This window comes from Camelus bactrianus, chromosome 1 (assembly GCF_048773025.1).
Source record: "Camelus bactrianus isolate YW-2024 breed Bactrian camel chromosome 1, ASM4877302v1, whole genome shotgun sequence".
Taxonomy (NCBI): domain Eukaryota; kingdom Metazoa; phylum Chordata; class Mammalia; order Artiodactyla; family Camelidae; genus Camelus; species Camelus bactrianus.
The window spans coordinates 58,911,903-58,934,175 of NC_133539.1; the positions used below are offsets into that span (position 1 = coordinate 58,911,903).

General features: G+C 37.7%; 1 protein-coding gene across 1 annotated transcript in view; it reads right to left on the reverse strand.

Annotated features, from left to right (window-relative positions):
* The window catches only part of HACD2 (3-hydroxyacyl-CoA dehydratase 2), an 88,418-nt gene that overhangs the window by 23,524 nt on the left and 42,621 nt on the right, over positions 1–22,273 (reverse strand). The window contains exon 4 of the mRNA XM_010970916.3: positions 11,098–11,186. Coding sequence (XP_010969218.1) covers positions 11,098–11,186 — 89 coding nt within the window. The remainder of the gene's footprint in view (positions 1–11,097; positions 11,187–22,273) is intronic.

The window sequence follows — 22,273 nt, forward strand, 5'->3', positions numbered from 1 at the left end:
CATACTCACCCTACCGTCTGCCCCCAACCTCTAAATGCATCATCCCAATGTGCCTACCCAACATTCTAGAGGGGACAGGATTGGTCATTGTCAGATGACTGACATGGTCAAAAGAACATGAAATTGGCAATATACACTGTGAAATATCATGGTTCTTTTATTCTATGACAGTTTAATAATAGCAAAAATGTCATCAAGACAGAAACAAAGGCTATGAATATCACCTCATGAAGTATAAATACTAAAACAATGGCCCACGGTCCTGGTTTGTAGTTGTCTTGTTTGGGCTTGTACAGTGCTTTAAAAAATATTTGAGCCACTTTTTTTTTTTTTAATTGAGAGATTTCCCATTAAAAAAAAATCTGTATTTCTGCTTTTTCTTAAAAAACTCAGACTGCCTAACACTAGATCGATTTGCCAATCACCAGCTGAGGTGAGGACTGCCTTTCTTCTCAGATGACGTCCACCCTCCAGTCATTGTGCTCTCCTTGAACTTTTTTTTAAAAACCCACCAGTGGGACAGACATCCGCTGCCAGATGATAAGCTCTGCCACAGACGGCAAAGTGCTACACAAATGTTAACATGACTGTTTGAAAAACTCTACAATTTAAAAAATATTCAGTGGTATACAATAAGTTGGTTAATTTGATTAGTTTTTACACTTGAGGCTCTCAACATACTTTTCTTTGAGGCAGTGACCTCAACAAAAGATTCCTTAAACTTGACCTAACCAGACAGCACCAATGCAGAAGGCAAAGGAGATGCATAATTATCAAGTTTTTGGTTATCCTGGTAACTTTCTGCTAGATCAAAATATAGTAAAGGGGAGAAGATGCCAAGACTTATCCTGTTAAAAACAAATGTTTATGGCAACAATCTAAAGAAAAGACAAGTTAAAAGTCTTTAATGCATCAAGCCTAATAATTAGTCTCCCCCGTCCCATCCAAATGCAAGCATTCCCTCAACATGCTTCCATACACATCCACACACGTATATCAAGTCACGTCTTACAAATTCGCGAAGTGCACCAGGGTTTCACGTCAGACTTCAAAGGGTCCTTTCTCTGGAAAATGCAGACGATTTAGTAATATGCTTTATTTTATCCATGATGCATCACAGCTTATGATGACAGCTTCCTGACTATACAGGGCTTCTTGATATGGGTACGTAAAAAAGGTTACTGAACCCTCTTCCCTGAAGAAACAGAAATACACCTCATATATTTCACGGGAGCAGGAGGATGGGGATGATTTCTTTAGGTTCCCCTGTCATCTTCAAGGTTCCCAATGAGACCAGTGACTTGCTGCACGCACTGTGCAGGTCAGCTGTCAGGAGGCTGGTATTCTTGTCAATTTACGTATTTTAAATTAAACTGATACTCCATATTCATGCTGAAAATAAAGTTACATTGCAAAAGCTACAGTACATAAAGGACTGATCTGGCAAAGGAGCAGATAATTTAAGAGATAGCTCCCCCTCCTACATACTAAAAGTTTTCAAGTGAATATTAATCAATGCTTTAAAAATGCCACTCATTGTACTGTGGAGCACACCTATTTAAAGGCAGTTTATAGCTAATAATTTTTAACTTTCCTTGACTTTGCTGACATATTTTAGCAATGCTCACGATGCATGCCAATCATCTTACTTTTACAGTGTGAAATGAGAATCTTTGAGCTTGCTAGGATACTAATGTTGACTATACTTCTATAGCATCTTTTAACTCAGATAGGAGAGAAAAGGCCTGTGAAAGGGTTTTCAACAAGGGCAAACCTGGGACATGCTATCATGGTGAATCCGCTGCAAAGGCCAAACTGCAGGCCTCTGAAAAGTGGGGCCTGAATGGCTTCCTGCCTCACCAGTTAATCAACTGCTATGTCTGCAACAGACGAGAATACCGTCCACTCTGTTGCCCATACCTGCAATTAGGACTTTTATAACAATTTAATCCAGAGTATTAAAAAAAAAATCCCCAGATTTTAAGAACACAGCACACCAAGTATACCACATAAATTTCCTTTGCTTATTTGTTTCTTAAAAAAAAATACAGCCATGCACATATGAAATAAAATACATGGAAAGCTAATTGACTGAAATCAAGGGAATGGTAAATAATGTTACAATGAACAACTACAGATACACAGTCCAGCATGGGAACCTCCAGTCACATGTGGCTATTTAAAATTAAATTACATTAAAATTCAGTTCCTCAGTCACTCTAACCTCATTTCAAGGGTTCAGCATGTGTTCATATACAGCCAGTAGCTACTGTACTGAACAGCACAGATACAGAACACTTCTGCCACTGCCAAAAGTTCTTTTGGACAGCTCTGGGATAGAGGGTAATCCACAAGAAAAATGTTGGTAGCCAACGTGTTTCTATCACCATGTACAAAAATAAACTCAAAATGGATTAAAGGCCTAAACATAAGACTGAATACTATAAAAATCCTAGAGAAAAACATAGGCAGAACACTCTTTGACATAAATTGCAGCAATACTTTTTTGGATACACCTCCTAGAGTAATGGAAATAAAACCAAAAATAAACAAATAGGGTTTAATTAAGCTTAAAGGCTTTTGCACAGCAAAGGAAACCACAAACAAAATGAAAAGATAACCTATAGACTGGGAGAAAGTATTTGCAAATGATGCTACCAACAAGGGATTAATTTCCAAAATACACAAACAGCCCATACAGCTTAATATCAAAAAACAAACAACCCAATCCCAAAATGGGCAGAAGACCTAAATAAACTTTTCTCCAAAGAAGACATACAGATGGCTGACAAGCACATGAAAAGATACTCAATATTACTAATTATTAGAGAAATGCAAATCAAAACTACAATGAGGTATCACCTCACACCAGTCAAATGGTTATCATTAAAAAGTCTGCAAATAACAAATGCTGGAGAGGGTGTGGAGAAAAGAAATCCTCCAACACTGTGGTGGGAATGTAAATTGGTGCAGTCACTATGGAAAACAGTACGGAGGTTCCTTAAAAAACTAAAAACAGACTTACCATATGATCTAGCAATCCCATTCCTGGGTATATACCGTGAGAAAACTTTTAATTCAAAAAGGTAATGCACCCCCAATGCTCATAGTAGCACTAGTTACAACAGCCAAGATGTGGAAGCAACCTAAATGTCCACTGACAGACGAATGGATAAAGATTTGGTGTAAACACACACACACACACACACACACACAATGGAATATTACTCAGCCACAGAAAAGAAAGAAATAATGCCATTTGCAGCAACATGGATGGACCTAGAGATCATTATACTAAGTGAAGTAAGCCAGGCAGAGAAAGACAAATATCATATGACTATCACTTGTAAGTGGAATCTAAAAAAATGGATACATATGAACTTATTTACAAAACAGAAATAGACTCATAGACATAGAAAACAAACTTACGGTTACCAAAGGGGATAGTGGAGGTGGGGGAGGTAGGAGAGATAAATTAGGAGTCTGGGATTAACATATACACACTACTATATATAAAACAGACAAACAACAAGGACCTACTGTATAGCATAGGGAACTATATTCAATATCTTGTAATCACCTATAATGAAGAAGAATCTGACAAAGAATATATATAACTGAATCACTCTGCTGCACACCTGAAACTAACACAACACTGTAAATTAACTATATTTCCATAAAAAAATAAGATAAAAGGCAAAAAAGAAAAGTCAAACATTTTTGCTAATCTTAGGACTCCAAGTATCCAGATTTGGCTCTAAACAGGTTTCCTTCTATTTGAAAGTAGTAGCAATTATATAGATCAAGATACTGCCCAGTAGTATGGAAATGTCTTATGCTTAAAGAGGATGCATTCCAACAATAAGCTCCTTCATCGAAATTTCATTATCAAAAATAGGAGCAAAACAGAAGACCCCACTGACACACCCAGAACATTAACTAAATGGGGAAGAGGTGTTTTAGTATAATATTTAAAAAGACTAACTGAACTGTAATTGTGCTGGAAAACCTAAGATCTGGAAGTTCTGGGGCAGATGGAAAAGGAGGAATCCAATAGTGCTCAAGCCTGAAAGGCCCGGGTATCTGCCAAGATGGTCTGGATTGGGCAGGCTGGGGCAGGTCCGGCTCTGGGTCCTAGAAGAGCCTCATAACAGTGGGACACTTTCCTTTGGAGCTGACAGGTCTGGCCCTGGCCATTCCTCCCAAGTGGCATTTCCCCAAATGAAGATAACTGTGCAGCTTTCTGGGGAGTCTGCCTGGGGTAAACTGCTCCCTCTCATGCCGGAAGTGAGAAAAGGGAATGGTGGATGTCAGATTTAGCCCTTGGGGTAAGAGAGCAAGAGAAAAAGGTCCTGAGGAGCTTCAAGTGTGAGTGTTTGTGGGGCAGGGTCACCAGTGAGGAGGGCACAGGGTGCAGTGGTGGAGAGCCCAGAGGAGAAAAAGGTCAACATTAAACAGAAATGAAACCAATTTCCTGATTTTGTTGAGCTTGGAACCTACTCAATGATTAATCGACAAAGCAGGCTGTGTTGGTAAGGCTCGCTTGCATGGTTTAAGATGTTTTATTTTAAACCTAACTGACTTAATTATCAGTTAAGAACAATACCATTGGAGTAAATATATCATAAACCAAGGAGTTCCAGTGGAGTTTTTCAAGGGCTACAAGAGAACCAAGACAATGGGAGCAAGATGCAACATGGGATGTCAGAAGTGAGCCTACACTGAACCCAAAAGGGTCTAAATATTTCTCAGCATTTTGAAATAAAATCTTTATACATAGCTCAAGAAAATGTTGGAAAGGGACAGAAAAACACTAAGAGAAAAATAGACAATCTGAGGTTACCAAAATCTCCTAAGGTAAACAAGGCAATGTCAAAGTGAACCATCCAGTTAGGAGAAAAGTAACACTATCTTTCAGTGTCCATCAGTAACAGGTGCACAAGGGGCTTTAAAGCACTGCTGCATCTGTCTAGGAGTTGTCTGAAGTCTGACAGTGTCTGATTAACATCATGAGGTTTTCTACCTTTAGGAGAGGTGCTAATTTTAAAAGTGAAGGTGATGCAAATCCACCTACAGAAACATTTAAAATAGAAAGTAAGGGAATAGATGGAGTAGGGTGGAGAATTTTAGACATTTGGCATTCCAGGGGCCAGAAGATGCTGAATGTCTCCTAATGTCCTTTGTTAACTGAGATGGAATGTCACCGTGGAAAGAGCACTGGGCCAGAAGACAGTGGCACGGCTTCTGGTCCCAGCACAGTACCTGAGGAGGGAACGATGTGCCCCAGACATGGTACCTCAGCTCCTCATCTGAGTGACAGGGTAAGAAGGTGCCCTTCCTGCCTCACCAAAAGGCCATGTTCATGGATGGCCATTAGGGACGACAAGGAGCGTGTGCAGCCACAGGAAATATGCTACCAAGAGAAGCAACCTCAGAAGGTGGCAAAGAGCATGAGCGCACTGTGAAGCCAGCTGGAGGACCCAGCAGAGGAGAAAGGCCGTAATGCAACACACAGGAACAGTGGGGGAGTCAGGGCACCACTCTACTTAGTACCTGAGCTTCCACAAGAGTGAAAAAGAAAAGGAAAAGAGGAAGAAAAAGAAAACCGTGTTGCATCCATGAAGGAAGTGGCATTCTTCTGAAGTGAAACTGCTTTATAAGGGATTTCAGAAACTGCTCAGCAAAAAACTGCATGCGAGAGGCTTGGATTTCTAGACACTGTTGCCTTGTTTTCATATGTTCCTTTTGCTAAACCTTCACACAAACTCTGGGACACAAGTAGGGCAGATGTTAGTATCATCATGTCACAGATGAGAAAAACAAGGCTCGGATAGTTCAGGTGCTTAGTTCTAAGCCCCAGGGTAAGTGCTGGGAAGTCCACACTCACCAACCCCTCATGTAAGTTATGGCTGCTAAGCCTCCATGTTCTAGAATACTGAGTTTGAATTACCTAGAAAATAATAAAGCTGTCCATGGAAGGTGACACTTCTCAAGAAATCCCAAGAAGAGAGATGTCTGTGCAGTACTAACATACGTTATGTTACGTCCTGAATGATCGGCCTGGTCTGTCTGGACAGGCAACAGGAAGCACATGCCCAGGATACAGCCCTTCCCCCAACTCACCCCCTAAACAAACGGTAGTTTAGTTTCCTCAGTGCTGTGGTTTCGGATCTGACTACCTTCAAGGTGGGCCCCTCCAGCTTCGTCTTACATACACGTGAGCCTCAGCTCAGCAGACACTGGATTTTGGAGAAGGCCCCAGAAACTTCACAGTCCCTCTACTTAGCTGGGTGAGGGAATGCCAGGCTTTCATTTTTTAAGAATTTTTTTTAAAGAATGAGACCATGGTTCTTGGACTTGAGACAGAGATGGTGAGATTTGGTTAGGCCTCAAGGAAACTAAGCAGAAATGTGAAGCAGAATCAAGAAAGAGAAGGTCAAATAAAAATTACAGCACAACATTACAGCATCTTAGAGCATTTCTCAAACCTTAGAATTCATAAAATTATCCAAGGAGCTTAATAACAATGATGATTCTCTGACTCCATTCCCAGAAATTCTGTATCAAATGTAGGGTGGGACCCGGAAGGTGCATTTTTAAGAAGCTTTCTGGTAATTCTGTTCCAAATAGTCCATAAACCCCAGTACGAAAAACAGTCTGGGAACTTTCAAGGAGAAAGGCCAATTAATTGGAGGGATTTATCAGAAAGCCCTGAAATGAGCACTAAAAAAGCAGAGAAGCAAATGGGCAAAGTGTTGCAGACACGCACACGGGGCCCACAGTGGCTGTGCACGCTGACGTGTAATGACCTGACTGGAGAATCACAGCTCAGTACACGTGTGTCTGACAGAACTGCTGAGGAGGGAAAAGCTTCAGGGTCAGAGATGGGGGTTTTCAACTCCACACCAGCTAGAAGGCATGGTTAGCACAAAAATAAGAATGTGTTTACAACACATTTCTGACGGGTGAGATGAGGCTGATGTGGGAGGAAGACCTTGAATTCAGAAGTCTGTTCTCCTCTCTGCCACTTGACAGTCATTTGCCTCTCTAGCTTCCGAACTCTAAATGGAGACTACAACCTACCCTAAGAGACGGTTGTCAAGAGCAAATAATTATCATATATTTCAATAAAGTCCTCTGTAAACTATAATGTATCAAAAACAAAAAAAACCAGCATAAGGGTAAAGAACTGTACGTGACTAACTTTCTTAAACACTGATGATAAGCTTTCTGCAGGCATCTTGCTGAGAAGTTAGCAACGATGTCAGGTTAAGTGTCACAAAGCCGAGTGGCATGCCAGAAAGCGGTGGGAAACAGCTGGCTGGTGAAATCAGGAGAATTCACAGAACATTCCAAAGGAATGTGGGAAAACATCCTCTTCAACGGTGACAAAGGGTGAGGAAGAAGGGAGAGAAGGCTCAGCACTCCAGAGTATAGCTCTATTTTATGCAAATTACCCCTAGTAAAGTGTCGAAGGTGTTCTCTGCACTTGGGCTAAAGTTACTGTGAAAGTCCAGCAACTTCTTATTCAACCACTGCCCATGGAGGTGACCTGGGACTTCTTCTGCTCCAAGAACCCAATGATCTTACACTAAGAACTCAGGAGAGGATGTACAGTGCCTTCTCCAAAGAGGGCTGGGCCAGGAAAAGGGACAGTGGCCTACTTGTGTGTGCAGGGATCTGGGGTTCGGCTTAGCTACTTTTGGACAAGGAAGAATACGTGCCCTGTGGACTCGTCTGTTTCTGAAAAGAGGTCACAGTCAGGGACAGAAGGTGGGATTTCCTACTGTGGTTCACACTGAAAAAGGTCAGTCTTGTTTCAGTTCAGTGAAGAGATGAAGACAGACCCAAACAGAGGCTGAGGGGAACAAATGTCTGTAGAGGCCTGGAGTGGGAGTGGCGGTGGCCAGCGTGGCTAAGGGATGGCGAGGAAGCTGGTTCAGGTCTGGGAGTTAGGCGGGAAAACTGGAAAGGAAACAGGTCAGCCAGAATTTCTGATTCCCTCCTGTATTCCCCAAGCCCTACCTCCCACCCCGAGCTTGTTGTCTGTTCTGTTATAAGCTTTACTTTGCTTATATAAATAGTCCCTTTAAAAGGAAAAGAAGTGGGAAGGTTATTGGCTATGCTAGGTCAAGAAAAAGCTTTTCAGCATAGAGATGATTTTTTTCTTTAATATCCTGCCAATCAAGATGTTACACTAATGATGGTAGCTGCTTATACATCATAAAAGAAAACCATATGATCACCTTTCAGCTCTATGATGTACATGGCAACATTTATGTGACTAGCATCCCATGCAGTAGGAGAATTAAAATGACAAGTGAGGATGCGTCCTAGGGCCGCTTAAAAGGAAATATACCTCAAATATGAAAAAAGTAGTATCTAGTCTTATAAGGGATACAGTCTATACCTTAGAACAGCATGTACAATTACAGAAAACAAGGGGAATGAGCATAGAAAACATAAGCAGACCAGAGAGGGTGGAACAAGAGTCCAAATCCAAACATAATGCTATGAAAACAAAGAATTCGTGTCCACTTTGGAGGGAAGTATGGTGTAAAAAGAAACTGAGAATGAAAGCAGAGAAGTGTGAAAAGAATTTGACCATTACTATGAGAAAGTGAGATATATTTTATTAAGCAGTTCCCACCATTAAAATAAACAGAGCTGAATATAAGGAAAATAAAGATATTTTAAAGATGTTCCAGAAACATAAGAATGGAAGTTTAACAATATATCCATACGTAACATTGTACAGAACAAACTGAATTATAGCTAATAAGATATTCTATGCCAGGAAAAATAGCCTTTGGCCTAGAGAAAGGGCCAAGGAACAGGTGACAGATAGCAGGCTGGCCTCTGAAATGCCACAGCAACAGGTTTTCAAATTAGCTACCAATGACTTGGGGTGGGCCAGGAGGGGATCTACTGCCAAAAACAAAACGATGAATGGGTTCACTATTTCAAAGAATTGGGGAAGGAGGAGAAAAGAAGTGTGACAGTGGAACAGCGGAAACAATGAATCCTACTTACATGAGAAAGGAGTAAGTCAAATAATCAACAGGGTAAATGTGAAAAGAAGAGGGCCCAAGAGGTGACAGAAAGACAATAAAATTTACTACATTCTTAAGAAAATATGTTAACGATAGTAGAAATTGGGTAAGTTTGGTTGTGGAGAAACAATTCTGGATATGCAAATGTAACAAGCATACAACTTAAACCACTGTAAGTCTCAAATATGACCCTGCATGTGAAACCATCTGTTAAATGTCAAGTCTGCATCTGTCAGGCAGGTGGTTACGGAGGGCAATGACCAGGTCCATGTAACTATAATCCACAGAGACATTTACTAGCTTAAGCCAAGCTGTCTTACTGCTCTGCCCAGGAAATCCTGGCAAGTGTTGGTAACAGCAATATGGTAACAGAATCACTTGACTTGAATTGTAAGCATTTTTGATTTACCTGTCTACCCTCTTTGCCAGAAGTGCTTAATAAGCAGAGGAGTAGTTATCAAGGCAGAAGAGAGGAGAAACAGAGGCCATGAATAAATCTATTATTACTGGAGCATTAGCACCTAGACACTTAACATCTGACTTTATTAGCAAAGTGGTTAAACACTCCACAGTTGACAATAGTCTGTCTTCATGTACCTAACATGTAATTATTGAAAGTACATAATCACCTGTTTAAAAATGTAAATGGATTACTATTAGGAATAAATTTTAGGTCATTTGAGACTATTGGGAAGTTAAAACTATGAGTTGTTGGTTAAAACAAAAAGGACACAGTGTATATACAAAAGTAAAGGAGGAAGAAATATAGGTTAAAAAATGACTTATAGAAAGGACTTTGAAACCAACAAAAAGAATAACTTTTCCTTACTCCATAAACAATTAAGAATGAAGGGGCAATATGCTACATTAGGATTTACTTCCCTGTTTTTCTTTAACTTTTTTTTAAAAGAAATGTGATCACTCTCAAAACTGATCATATAAAAGTATGAGATTGTTTTACATTCTTTCTACATAGAAAGTGTAGACATCTTCAAGGAGTCAGAGTTTAAAAGAAGAAGCCTGTGGATACGTAATAAAAACAACAACTTGGCTTAATCAATTTTGGTTAAAAACTTATTAGTTATGTGTATTTTACCACATGTATATCATATGACAATAAAATGTTTAAAAAAATCATTAGTTAAAATACAAGTGAAACTGTCAAAATAAATCCTGAAAAACAAAATGTTTTGACAGGAATTTCAGAATAATGGAAGACAAAGAAAACACCAGAATAATGCTAATGGATTAGCACATTTCATGAGGCTAAAGACTCCAATAATGTTGGTGATAAGCTACTGGGACTAGAAAACTGAAAACTGAATCTTTCTGGTGGCTACAGGTACTCTACCTCATGGTGACATCAGCAAGTAATAAATGAGTTTTAAAAAGCAAAAAAAACATACTGGAAAACAACTCCCTTCTCAGATACCAGAAAATGAAAGCTTAGTTGTAGACTTACACCCACAGTAATGATGGCTTTCTCCCTCTCGGTTCTTACAAGAAGTATCCTTGGGCCTGCCTGGGTCTCCACCACCACAGACCCCCAGCAGAGCACTCACCTCCTGGAACCACTAGACTCAGCACACTTGGGAAGTCTATTAATCCTGGTGGGCTAGGTGGAAACAAGTTTGTTCTTCCTGGTCCTACAAAGATTGGACAGCTCTGGGAATGAATTAATGTCCCTCACTCTCCCAACAGTCTCACTATAAGGATATAGATATCCAGAGTTTACTGTGCTGGATATAAACAAGAAACCAGAAAAATATAACTGAACTGCAGACCACATCCACACCAGCCAAATCGCCAAGGGAACTGAGATTTCAGGACTTTATTTAACCAACCTTCTCTTTACAACACTGCATATTTGGGAGTATGTTTCCCACTAGTAACCTGATTCCTATAGTACATGTGAATTTTATCTGGGCTATATTGATATGACCTGGAGTTCCATCTTCAGCCATAATATCCATGTGAGAAAGAAAAGTTGACTAACGGTTGTTAATGCTGATATTATTTTATTTTTGTTTATATAAACGCTTACCTCTTTGACGCTATGTGTTACTGCCCATAACATAAAAACTCTTGACATCACCTGGAAAGAAGTCAGGACAACAGAAGATGGAACAATTCCTGAAAGAAATTTTAGGATGTGTAAATAAATGTACTGCATTAAGTTTCAACATGTAATAGATTTTCTAAGACATCCAAATTTTCACGTTTAGAGCCAAAACCATCACGAGCAACTGAGACTTATCTACATTGCTATATAGACTATGTTTTTCAATGTAGTCAATATTAAACCTTTTTCCCTCTCTCAAAACAGTAATATTGTCAATGGCAATAGCAAGCCATGGAATCTAGGTACTCTTCTTAAGTGTCTTAAAATCACTGTCAAAGTTCAGTATTTTTTAACACATACAGGTAGAGAAAATAAAGCTACTGCTTGACCTTTAAAATCAGACATTGAAAGCTCATTTTATTATATGGGTTTCCAAAATGAACAGTAACTATGGAAGGAAAATCAACTGTATTTGTGTCAATGAAATATTGGGAGCTCCTGGACAGCAGACTTGATACACTATCTAATGGCTAAGTGGGCATCTTTTAAAATCTACTTGAAGATTTTGCCAACAAGTAGGCAAAATCAGTTTATTATCTTTATATACCATTTCTTTCCCCCTTGTTCATTACAGTAAGCAATGGTACAATTATCTTCCCAGTGTCCTCAAGTTGTAACACTGGGATCATCTTTAGTTATTTTAGATTAATCATCAAGTTCTGCTAAGTTTACATTTCTTTGGCCTCTCCCTTCAATTCCTAAAACCACAGTCTCTATCTAAAGACCAGTCACCATTATATAAAATTCTTACCTCCTTTAATTCATCTTAAACCCAGCAATAAGTCATTATCTGAAATCATTATTTTCTCTTTGTCACTTTGGCAAGGAACTGCTACAAAAATGAAATCTGGAAGCAGAATTAAGGGTACTCAATCCAGCAGCCCCTCCACCATTTGTCTGTGGCTTTACTCTGTTGCCAGCAACGAGACTAACCAACTTCCTGGACCTGTCAAGTCACATGTGGGGAAACTCCACACATGCCAGGAACCCCTCATCTCGAGTTGTAGATTCTTCTTCCACTTTAAGACTAACCTCATCTTTAATACATTCAGTGGACTACCCCTGACCAATTTTCATTCTTCCAAGCTCTCTAAAATACCCTCAGACTTCCGGATGTTTATATAATTGGACAAACTACAACTTGCCAAAAGACTATGTGCAAATCATATAAAGCTAAAATTGCCTCCATAGGTTTGGCTATGAAAGAAAATTACTTTATATCTCATTAAGAAAAAGAGATATTATATCCTGTCAGAATCAGTTGTAAAGGAGATTTGGGCTTTGAAGAGGTATGGCCTGGTTCCCCAAAATAAGTAAGCTAGACATGTCAAGCACAATGCCTGGCATACAAAGATGCTCAATAAATCTTTGTAGAATGAATAAAAGAAAAATACAAATGTATGGACATATAAACCAATGGAATAGAACTAAGAGTCCAGAAACAAACCCTCATATTTGCAGTCACTTGATTTGCAACAAGCGTGCCAAGTCAATGGGAAAAATAATTGTCCTTTCAACAAATGGTGCTGGGACAACTGGATATCCACATGCCAAAGAACAGAGCTGGAACACTTTCTTACACTATATACAAAAAAATTACTCAAAATGGATCAAAGACCTAAGTGTAAGAGCTAAAACTATAAAACTCCTGGAAGAAAACAGAAGTAAATTTTTGTGACCCTGGATTAGGCAACAGTTTATTAGATATGACACCAAAAGCACAAGAAAAAAAACTTGGCTTTATTAAAATTAAAAACTTATGTGCTTCGAAAGATACCATCAAGAAAGTGGAAAAACCCACAGACAGGAAAAAATATCTACAAATACGTAATAAGGAAATTACATACAAAATATATAAAGAACTCCACAAATTCAACAATAAAAAAACCAAATAATTCAATTTAAAAATGGGCAAAGGATTTGAATAGCCATTTTTTTCCAAGAAAAATATGCAAATAGTCAATAAGCACATGAAAAGGTGCTCAACATCATTAGGGAAATGCAAATTAAAATCATAATGAGATACACTTCACATCCACTAGGATGGCTATCATTAAAAAGACAGATAAGAACAAGTGTTGGTGAGGATGTGGAGAAGGTGGAACTTTCATGCACTGCTGATGAGATCAGAAAATGGTACAGCCACTATGGAAAACAGTCTGCTTCAAAATGTTAAATATAGAATTACCCTATAACCCAGCAATTCCAATCCTAGAAGTAGGTATACCCAAGAGAAATGAAAACAATATGCCCATACAAAAACTTGCACGTGACTGTCCGTATTGGTATTCATATTAGCCAAAAAGTGGAAATATTCAAAATATTCATTCAACAGATGAATGGATAAAATGCGGCATAGCCATACAGTATGACATTAGAAATAAAACAAATAAAAAGTAATGAAAAATAAATTAAAATAAAGTACTGATACACTCTACAATATTAATGAAACAAAACATTATGCTGAGTGAAGAAGCCAGGTGCAAAAGACCACATGTTGTATGATTTACTTTATATGCCCAGAGTAGGCAAAATTATAGAGACAAAAAGTAGATCAGTGGTGATCCGGAAGGTTAGGAAGAAATGGGGAGTGACTGCTAATCGGTACAGGGTTTCTCTTTGGGGTGATGGAAATGTTCTAAAATTGATCATGGTGATGGTTGCATAACTGTGTAAATATTGAACTTTATACTCTAAATGAATGAACTGAATGATATATGAATAAACCTTTTATTTTTAAAAAAATGTATTAAGTACAAAGCCTGATGATACAATAGGTAATACTGCTAAAGAAGCTAACTAGTGAGTCAAACATTAAGGGAATATACTTAGCCAGACCACATTTCAAATAAGAAAAACTAAAAAAGGCTAATAATCAGAAGCTTTCCTAACTAAGTTATTAAGCATTTGCCACTTAAGGAAAGACCATCACTATTTCTAGCTTCTTTTCTTTTTTTTTAAACTCAAAGACCAGCTCATCAAAAACATGAATTTTTCCTTTTATTTCTACTCTTTCTTCTTCTACCATTGAAACAATAGGCCAGACCGATAATGGTCTGAGCTGTGCTCCAGGGTTGCTGCTATATTTGGGTGGGGATCAAAAAAGTCCAGGATCTAGACCTCAGATTTCCAAGTTCAAAAACCTAATTTTATCCCATTCAAAAGCAAGAATTTGGCTCTTGGGAGACTGACTCACGTTAATCAAGTCCACAGGAGACTAGCTAATAAACCAAAATGTCAGTTTATTTACTTGTAATAGAGGCACAGCCTTTGTAATTACTGAATGACTGGGATTTTTGAGACCCTCATCTAGGGGTGCTTTTTTCTAGTGTCAAAATCAGAATGCTTAGTAAGTGTGACTTTAAACAGAGGGATCTGGCAGATCTGGGGATGAATATCACAATTCAGCTGCATATAGCTTTATTAATTATCCTTTCTCTACTATAAAGCTCCCTTTTCTAGGAAACATGAATATTTATATATGTCTTTCAAAAGGGCTAAACAAAAATTATCTGATCGCTTTTCTTAAAAATAAGTTTTGGTAACCAAAAACAAAGATTTACTTTTCTGGTATATTTCCCACCAGTCTTTTCTTCTAAGTATATTTTTAAAAACAGTTCAATTTCTATTATTTATACTTTGTGGTTTGCTTTTGTCTTTTAACATTTTAAGAAATTTTCTATCTTCCAACATACTCTTCAAACTATTTTAACTTGAGTCATAGTATTCTTCGTGTGGAATATATTTGTTTATCTATTCTCCTTCTGCGAGACATTTAAATTGCTCCAATTTCTTGATACTATAAATGAGGTAATGAAGTATTACAAATAACACTTAAAATTTTTTTGAGGCTTAGACCTTTTTTTAAAAAGGATTATTTCCTTGGGACAGTTCCCAGAAGTAAAACTACCAGGTCAAATGGCATGAATGCCTTTAAAGCTCTTGAAATATACTGCCAAACTGCTTTCCAAAAGTTTGTGTCAATATACACTCCCACCAGCAGCATTACAAGCATGTCTGCTTTAGCACAGCCTCAGCAGTAAATCTAAATCTTAATAAGTTAGGAAATAAAAAGCCAATCAATGCTTTCTAATTTGATACAGATGCACAGATGTTTCTGGCTTTGCCTGCAGGTGCTCCTGCATTCCCTATACAGGGAACTTGCCTAGTTAGGCACCTGGATTTTTTCCAAGTCATGCCATCCACACCAGTTCTCACTCAGTTTCTACAGCATATGGACCTATCTCAACCAGTCACCCGGCAAACAGCAGTTCTGGTCCTCGCCTGACAGCCCAATCTCAAATTCCTTCTCTAATAGATTAGTGAAAAAGCCAGCAGGAAGAAGGGATTCTTACACAGGGAAGACCATCTGAGGGCCAGGAGGTCCAAATTTACCCTTGGATTCAAGCCAGACAATAGAGGGCCACACAGATGGAACATACTATTTTAGCTCTGAATAGAATGGACATCGAGTTGGGGTTATTATCAGATGAACTTCATAAGAAACGGTTAAAAAAATATTACCTTATTTTCTGTAGGAATGGTATGCAGTATAATATCCACCCTATCACTCAATGCTTCTTACATAAAGCCCCAGATGGGAAATTTGTTTTAGAACTTAATGTTAACTGTTTGCTCCTCTCCAATGATAAGAATTACAATACTCAGTTGTCCTTTTCAGCTTGGTGGTCAGAAAGTTTCAAGCCAAATATGAAGCATACTATATTATTATATGCCGTGTTTAAGTTACCACAAATCCTGTGGAATGAGGACTATAGATAGATAAGACAGACCAGATCCTCTTTCTTTTCTAGACTTCTTGCAGTCAACCCCACTGTGTTTACATTTATTACACCATTACCCTTTATTTGAACACAATTTTCATTAACACAGCATGTTAAAACGACCCAAACTGCCCATTTTTTGGTTGTTGTTGATTGCTTCAATTGGTTGTTTCCAAATGACAAGGAGGATTCTGCAGTCTTATCAGTAAGCTATTACTAGATCAAAATTCATTCAAAAAAGATTACTAGGAATCTATTATTTGTTAATTTAATTCAACAAATATTTTCGGAGTACCTGCTCTGTGGCAGGTATTGTTTTCCATGCTGGGGTGGGGATACAACAGTGAAGGAAATGTCCCTGCCTTCATGAACTTACACTCTCAGGCTGTAATTGATTTGCTCTGGGATAGCTTTTATTTTTAGCACATTTCCCTGAAGTTGATGTGAGGCTACTAAACATTTGTAAATAGTAGAATGGCATGATCGCCTTGGCTTCAGAAAGATATCTCTGTCAGCAGTGCAAATCGTTGGCAAGGCAAGATTGTAACTTGAGAAATAACTACGAGAATTTATGTTGAAAGGGCAACGAACTTTTGAAGCAAACCACTGCCAGATAAAAGAAACATAGGCATGTGTGTGTGTTGAGCAAAAGCTGTATAAAGGGGATTTGGCAATCAGTTTCTTGTTTTTCCAGAACCAGGGTGTTCTGAGGACTCTCCAAATGGCTGAGCCCTGCAAAGCTGAATAGCACTAGAAATCTTCCCTGTTACGGTGCAGCCTTCAGATGGGCCAGGTTAGTCAGATTGGAAGATTAGATACAAATGACCAAGAACAGGTTGAAAGTTAAGTACAGGAATGGCAAACGCAGGCTGGGAGCAGAGCTGAATAGTGTTCAGACAGAGCCCACTACCAAAGCAAGGTAGGAGACACAAAGTTGGTGCAAGAAATTAAATGATGGAAAGTAAAATTAGAATCTCCCAACCCAAATATGAAATCCACTGAACTAAAAGTAATAAATATTAAGTAACAACAACAAAAATCACTAGCAGCAAGCAGAAAGGAATGGGTTACAACTTTATGCCATGTATTTTTTTTATAGTGTTAGTTTAGCCAAGAAAGTGAAGATTTTTGCATACCTCCTGCTCTGTCCCCAACCCCCCAAAAATGATACTGGTGAATTAACAAAATCACAAGAATTTTCACTAACAGGCCCAGATTTGGAGAGAAACACAAATTTCCGACTGGGCTGTGACAGACACAGTGGCTGGGAAGTGATGGGGAGATGACTAACTGAGAGCCACTTCATCGATGCTGAGCCTTTCAGACCCCATGCAGAGTTGGAAGATTGGTACAAAGTTCCCTATGGGGACAGGATATACTTTCCACAGGGTTGAGGAATCCCAGATGGGATCTCAGAAGAGAAGGAAGAGCTCACATGTTTTTAAATAAGTCATTCGTTCACTCTGTTCAAGACTTTTAAAGTATAAAAAGATATACAAGAAAAGTGTCCTTCCCAATCCCATCCTATGACCACTCAGGGGTCTTTCCCACAGGCAAATAACTACCCCTTTGTCTATCATTCCAGAGATATATTTTAGGTATACAACAGCAAATGCATAAGTGAATATATAAAGATACATTTATACACATTCTTTTTTCCTATTTTTTACATAAAGGCAGTATTTTATGTACTCCCTGATTTTTTCCCTTAAAAATATCCTGAAGATCTTTCTGTATCAATATATGCATACTATTTTAATTACTGAAGCTTTATGTTTTAATATCTATGCACTCTTCTAAGCTCTACTCCCATGCCCTCAGCATGTAGAAAAATACATAAATCAGGAAAACCCCAATCCTTAAACCATTTAATCTTAAATATTGTGGAAATGCAGTCAGGGAAGATTCAGTAACATCTGTATCAGAGCAAATAAAACGGCTGGACAGAGCTGCTAGCTCTTTAGCAACAAGAAAAGGCATGGCAACCATACAAACATAATGCGAGAAATAAAGAAAAGTAAAACATGTATTGATGGCAAGAGAATTTAAAAAGATTCAAAGCACAAGAAGGATCTGAGGCACCACTGTTAGCTTTGAAGATGGAGGCGCTGTGTGCAGGGACTGGAGAGTAGCATCTAATTGCTGAGAGTAACCTCAGGCCAAAAGCCAGCAAGGAACTGAAATCTGCCAACAAGCTGACTGAGCTTAGAAGCAGATTCTTCCCTAGAGTTTCCAGATAAGAACCCAGCCCAGCTGATGCCTTGATTTTGGCTTTGTGAAATCATAAGCAGAAAACCCAGCTGAGCCTACCCAGACTTCTGACCTACAGAACTATGAGCTAATAAAGAAGTGCTGTTTTAAGCACCCCTCCCCCCAAATTTATATATATATATATAAAGCATGCAATGCACCTGGGGAAAAGTCAAAGATTAAAACAACTGGAAGGAAGATAATAATTACAGAAGACAAAGACAATCCAGCACAAGGATAATCATTATCTCCCAAATAGAGAACCCAATATATGAAACAGAAAATGTATTCAAGGGTATAATCCAAGAAATAAAAGGCTAAATTTACATTGAAAGAATACATTGTACCCCAGAAAACAACAACTGATAATGAATGAGTAAAATCAAGAACTTCCTTGGTTATAAAAATAATACTTTGAGATCCAGGTTACAAAAATAATACTTTGGGATCCAAAAAGCAAGCTACCTACAAAGTGGCAAGAAAGTCAGCCTGGCTTCAGATTTCTCCATAGCAACAGCCAATGTCAAAAGACAATGAAGCAACACCACAAAGGTCTGAGGTAAAGAAAGTATGTTCAAGAATATTATACCCAGCCAAGATGTCATTCCATGTAATGGCAAAAGGTACACATCACTAAATATAAAAGAACTTGTCGTATAATGCCTATGTGATCGACCCTGAGGAACACATGCTGTCAGAAATTCAGCCAAACAAGATATAAATCAAAATAAAGAACTCAGGAACTGAGGAGTCATGATAAAAGGGCCAACAGTAGGCAATGAATCCATTCATATATAACATTAACACTAAACAATTATGGTAATTATGGTCATAGAACATAGTGTAAATGCTTATAATTCACAATAATAAATTAGCAACAATTTTAACACGGGAGTCAGGGAAGAAGAGATGGAAGGAGGAGTGACAATACTAATTTCCTTAATAGAATTAAGAGATATTGCCTAAAATATAGCTAAATATAATTCTAATCTAAATTTTTCATAATCTTTTTGTTAAACTTTAAGGGACCTTTTAGTAAATAATGTATCTCTCATGATTAAAGGTTTTATAAAGTATTTATTTTTTATAAACTCAGTAACTTTAATGAAAATAGCATGTATAGTATGAGCTATATAACTTGATTCTTCCATCCATCTACTTTTTCTTCCTTATATTAACATATACATGAAGGGAGTGCTCCCTGGAACGATGTTTATCTAATATTAATGAAGATTAGTTATATTGGTAGAATTTGGAGTAATTTTAAAGCTTTATGTACTTTTACACATTGCTTGAACTCCTTATAAAAACATGAATTAAAAATTCAAAATTAAGTCATCATTCTTAACAAGAAATTAAACATTTGGCTTCAACAAAAAACAATTCTGAAATTGAACTAATTCCAATCTTAAAAAGGAACTTTCTTAAACATTTTCTTAGAGTACAAGCTAATCTCAGGGAAACAGAAAATATTTCTGGCCAAAATGAAGAGAAGGGTGGGAGTATGGGATTCAAGGAAGAAGATGACTGGTTCTTTTTTTTTTTTTTTTTCCCAAAGAAGGACTGATAAAAGAGCAATTTTCTTTTCTTTTTTTTCTAGAACATAGAAAACTGGCCATGCCGCTTGGGGTTGCAGCACCTGACCCCTCCCAGAAAGCAATTTTCAGTATATTTATTAACATAACTACACTTACCTTATTGAGCTCTAAGAAAAGAAATTTGTGTCTTACACTGAAATCAATAGTGAAATTATGGTATTTATATGATAAGCTCTGGATCTACTTGAGGTTGACATTTCTAACAGATGTACTAACCTGTAAGAGGGATTACATTTTGTGTTAAAAGGATAAGTTACTAAGAGCTTATTTTTTACTAAATTGAAATGGATATAAAGGGAATAACATAAGAAATCACACACAATGATACTTCATGTGTCTAGCATTGGGAAGAACTGGGCAGTTAGAATGCAATCTTTTCCTTTTATGTGACAAAACTTTGAATACAGAGGTGCTTCTCAAACTAGGGCATGAATACCTCAAAGATGTGCATCCAGGTCCAATCCAGTGATATCCTACTAACAGTCAGCTCACACAAACTCAACTGTATGAACTCAACCAAAAGAAAATCAGATAGAAAAATAACTTCCTGTGGGCAACTCCACCTAGGATTTCACAGTGTGAATGTGGGCACCAGAGTCAGTGGTGATATCAGGTCTGCTGGCCATGTTGATTGAGAATTTACTGTTCAAAGATAATATAATATTCATCCAGCGAGGCCCTAAATTTAAGCCAATAATTTCATCTGGCATTCAAACGAAGGAAGCATAAACACTTTCAACACTGGAGGAAAAAGTGGCTGTGCTGGACTTACTGAGAGTCAATATGAAGTTGTATTGAGATGTATGAACAATTTAAGGTATTTTTCACTGGAATTTTCCCTCTAGGCAATTCTACTTTAGGAGATAAAGCCACAGAACATATAAAGTGCATCTTCATGGTTCATTAGTTTTCCCTAAAATTTGGGTGGAGGAATGCATGTTAACACTAAACATAAAGAAGGGGACTTAAAAGAGTTTTGTAATTATGGCAAGTTATCTGGTCTCTATTCTCAAAGCCCTGGGATGGAACTGTATTCCTCACAGATATTAGGCAAACTTTAGAAAAGCTGAAAAGCACCATGATACATAATAAAAATGTAAGGTAGGAAGTTGGGTTTAGGGGAAATAGGGGTAGAAAACATATCCTGAAACTATGGGAGAAATTAATACCTAAATGGATGTGGAGAAGGCCTGTGCACTTGCCTGGTGTGGAACACAAACTTGGCTTTGAGCTCCTTTATGACCAATGTAACAAGAGAAAACAATCCACTTTGTATAATTCAGTGTACATGAAAAAAAAAAAATACAACCAGGTGCTTGGTTTTTTGAGCCAAGTACATGTATGTTAAACGGCTTTGACTACAGTAGTAGTTTCTAGTTTACTGGGTGTCCTTTATATACTTTCCTGTTTGTTTTTACTGTTTCCACTGTTTCTGATGGCCAGCTGTCAGAGTGTCTGCCACTAGCAGCTTGCACTTCCGCTTAATTGAGGTTCTTACATGTAAAAAAGTAACAATAAATTGGCTTCAAGAGAAGACCAGAAGCCTCTAAAGGGAATGAGCTTTCTGATGGCTTTGTCAAATATCCAAGAGCTTTTCATTTGTTTGTTTGCTTTTGGGGGTCTCCAATTTTTAATTAAGTTATTAAAAGTCTAATCTTTGAATGGAAGCAAAATGTAAATATGAAAAGACTTATTTCTAACCATCCTGAAGATAATATAAAAGTGTGATACATTCTGAAAAAGATGAAAATGTAAAACATTAGAAGCCATTCTCAAAGAGAACACAAGTCAATCATAAATCACGGAAATGCACTCAAACCTCTGTATTATACTTAGCATTCCAAAAGCAAATTGCCATCTGATTAGTTTAAGCATTTATAGAAATCTAGGTGTTTTAGATCGGATTGTTAATTGCAGCCTTGAAATAGGAATAGTTCATATGTATTTCACTAGCAAGATATTATAAGCTTTTCTTTTAAAAAAAGATTTATTAGTATCTGTATTTTTAAACTTCCTAAGTTTTGTCTCAATATACTTCTGAAAATTCTATTATGTAAAGTTTTTTCAAAAGGCTGACTCCAATCTGATAATCATTTACTTGAAATAATACACGACCTAACAACAAGGTTGAGAGAGTATAATCATTTCCTTACTACTTGAAAAAACCAACAATCACAGGATTTCACTTAAGCAAACCAAGAAATACACTTCTACCAAACCATGTTCTTTCTCAGAGTTCTACCAAATCCCGTGGACAGGGAAGGAAGACTGAAGAAGATGAAGTTTAACTTTACCAGAAGGTTGTGCAAGAAGGCTTCCCTGGGAAAAATTCTCTGTTTAAAAGAGGAAGGAACCAGAAAGATTACTTAAATATGGTAATCTTCGGTGAAGAAAATCTTGGCTGTCAGAGCTAGAAAGGATCTCAGAGATCAAGTTCAACCCAATACTTGATAGATGAGGAAAGTG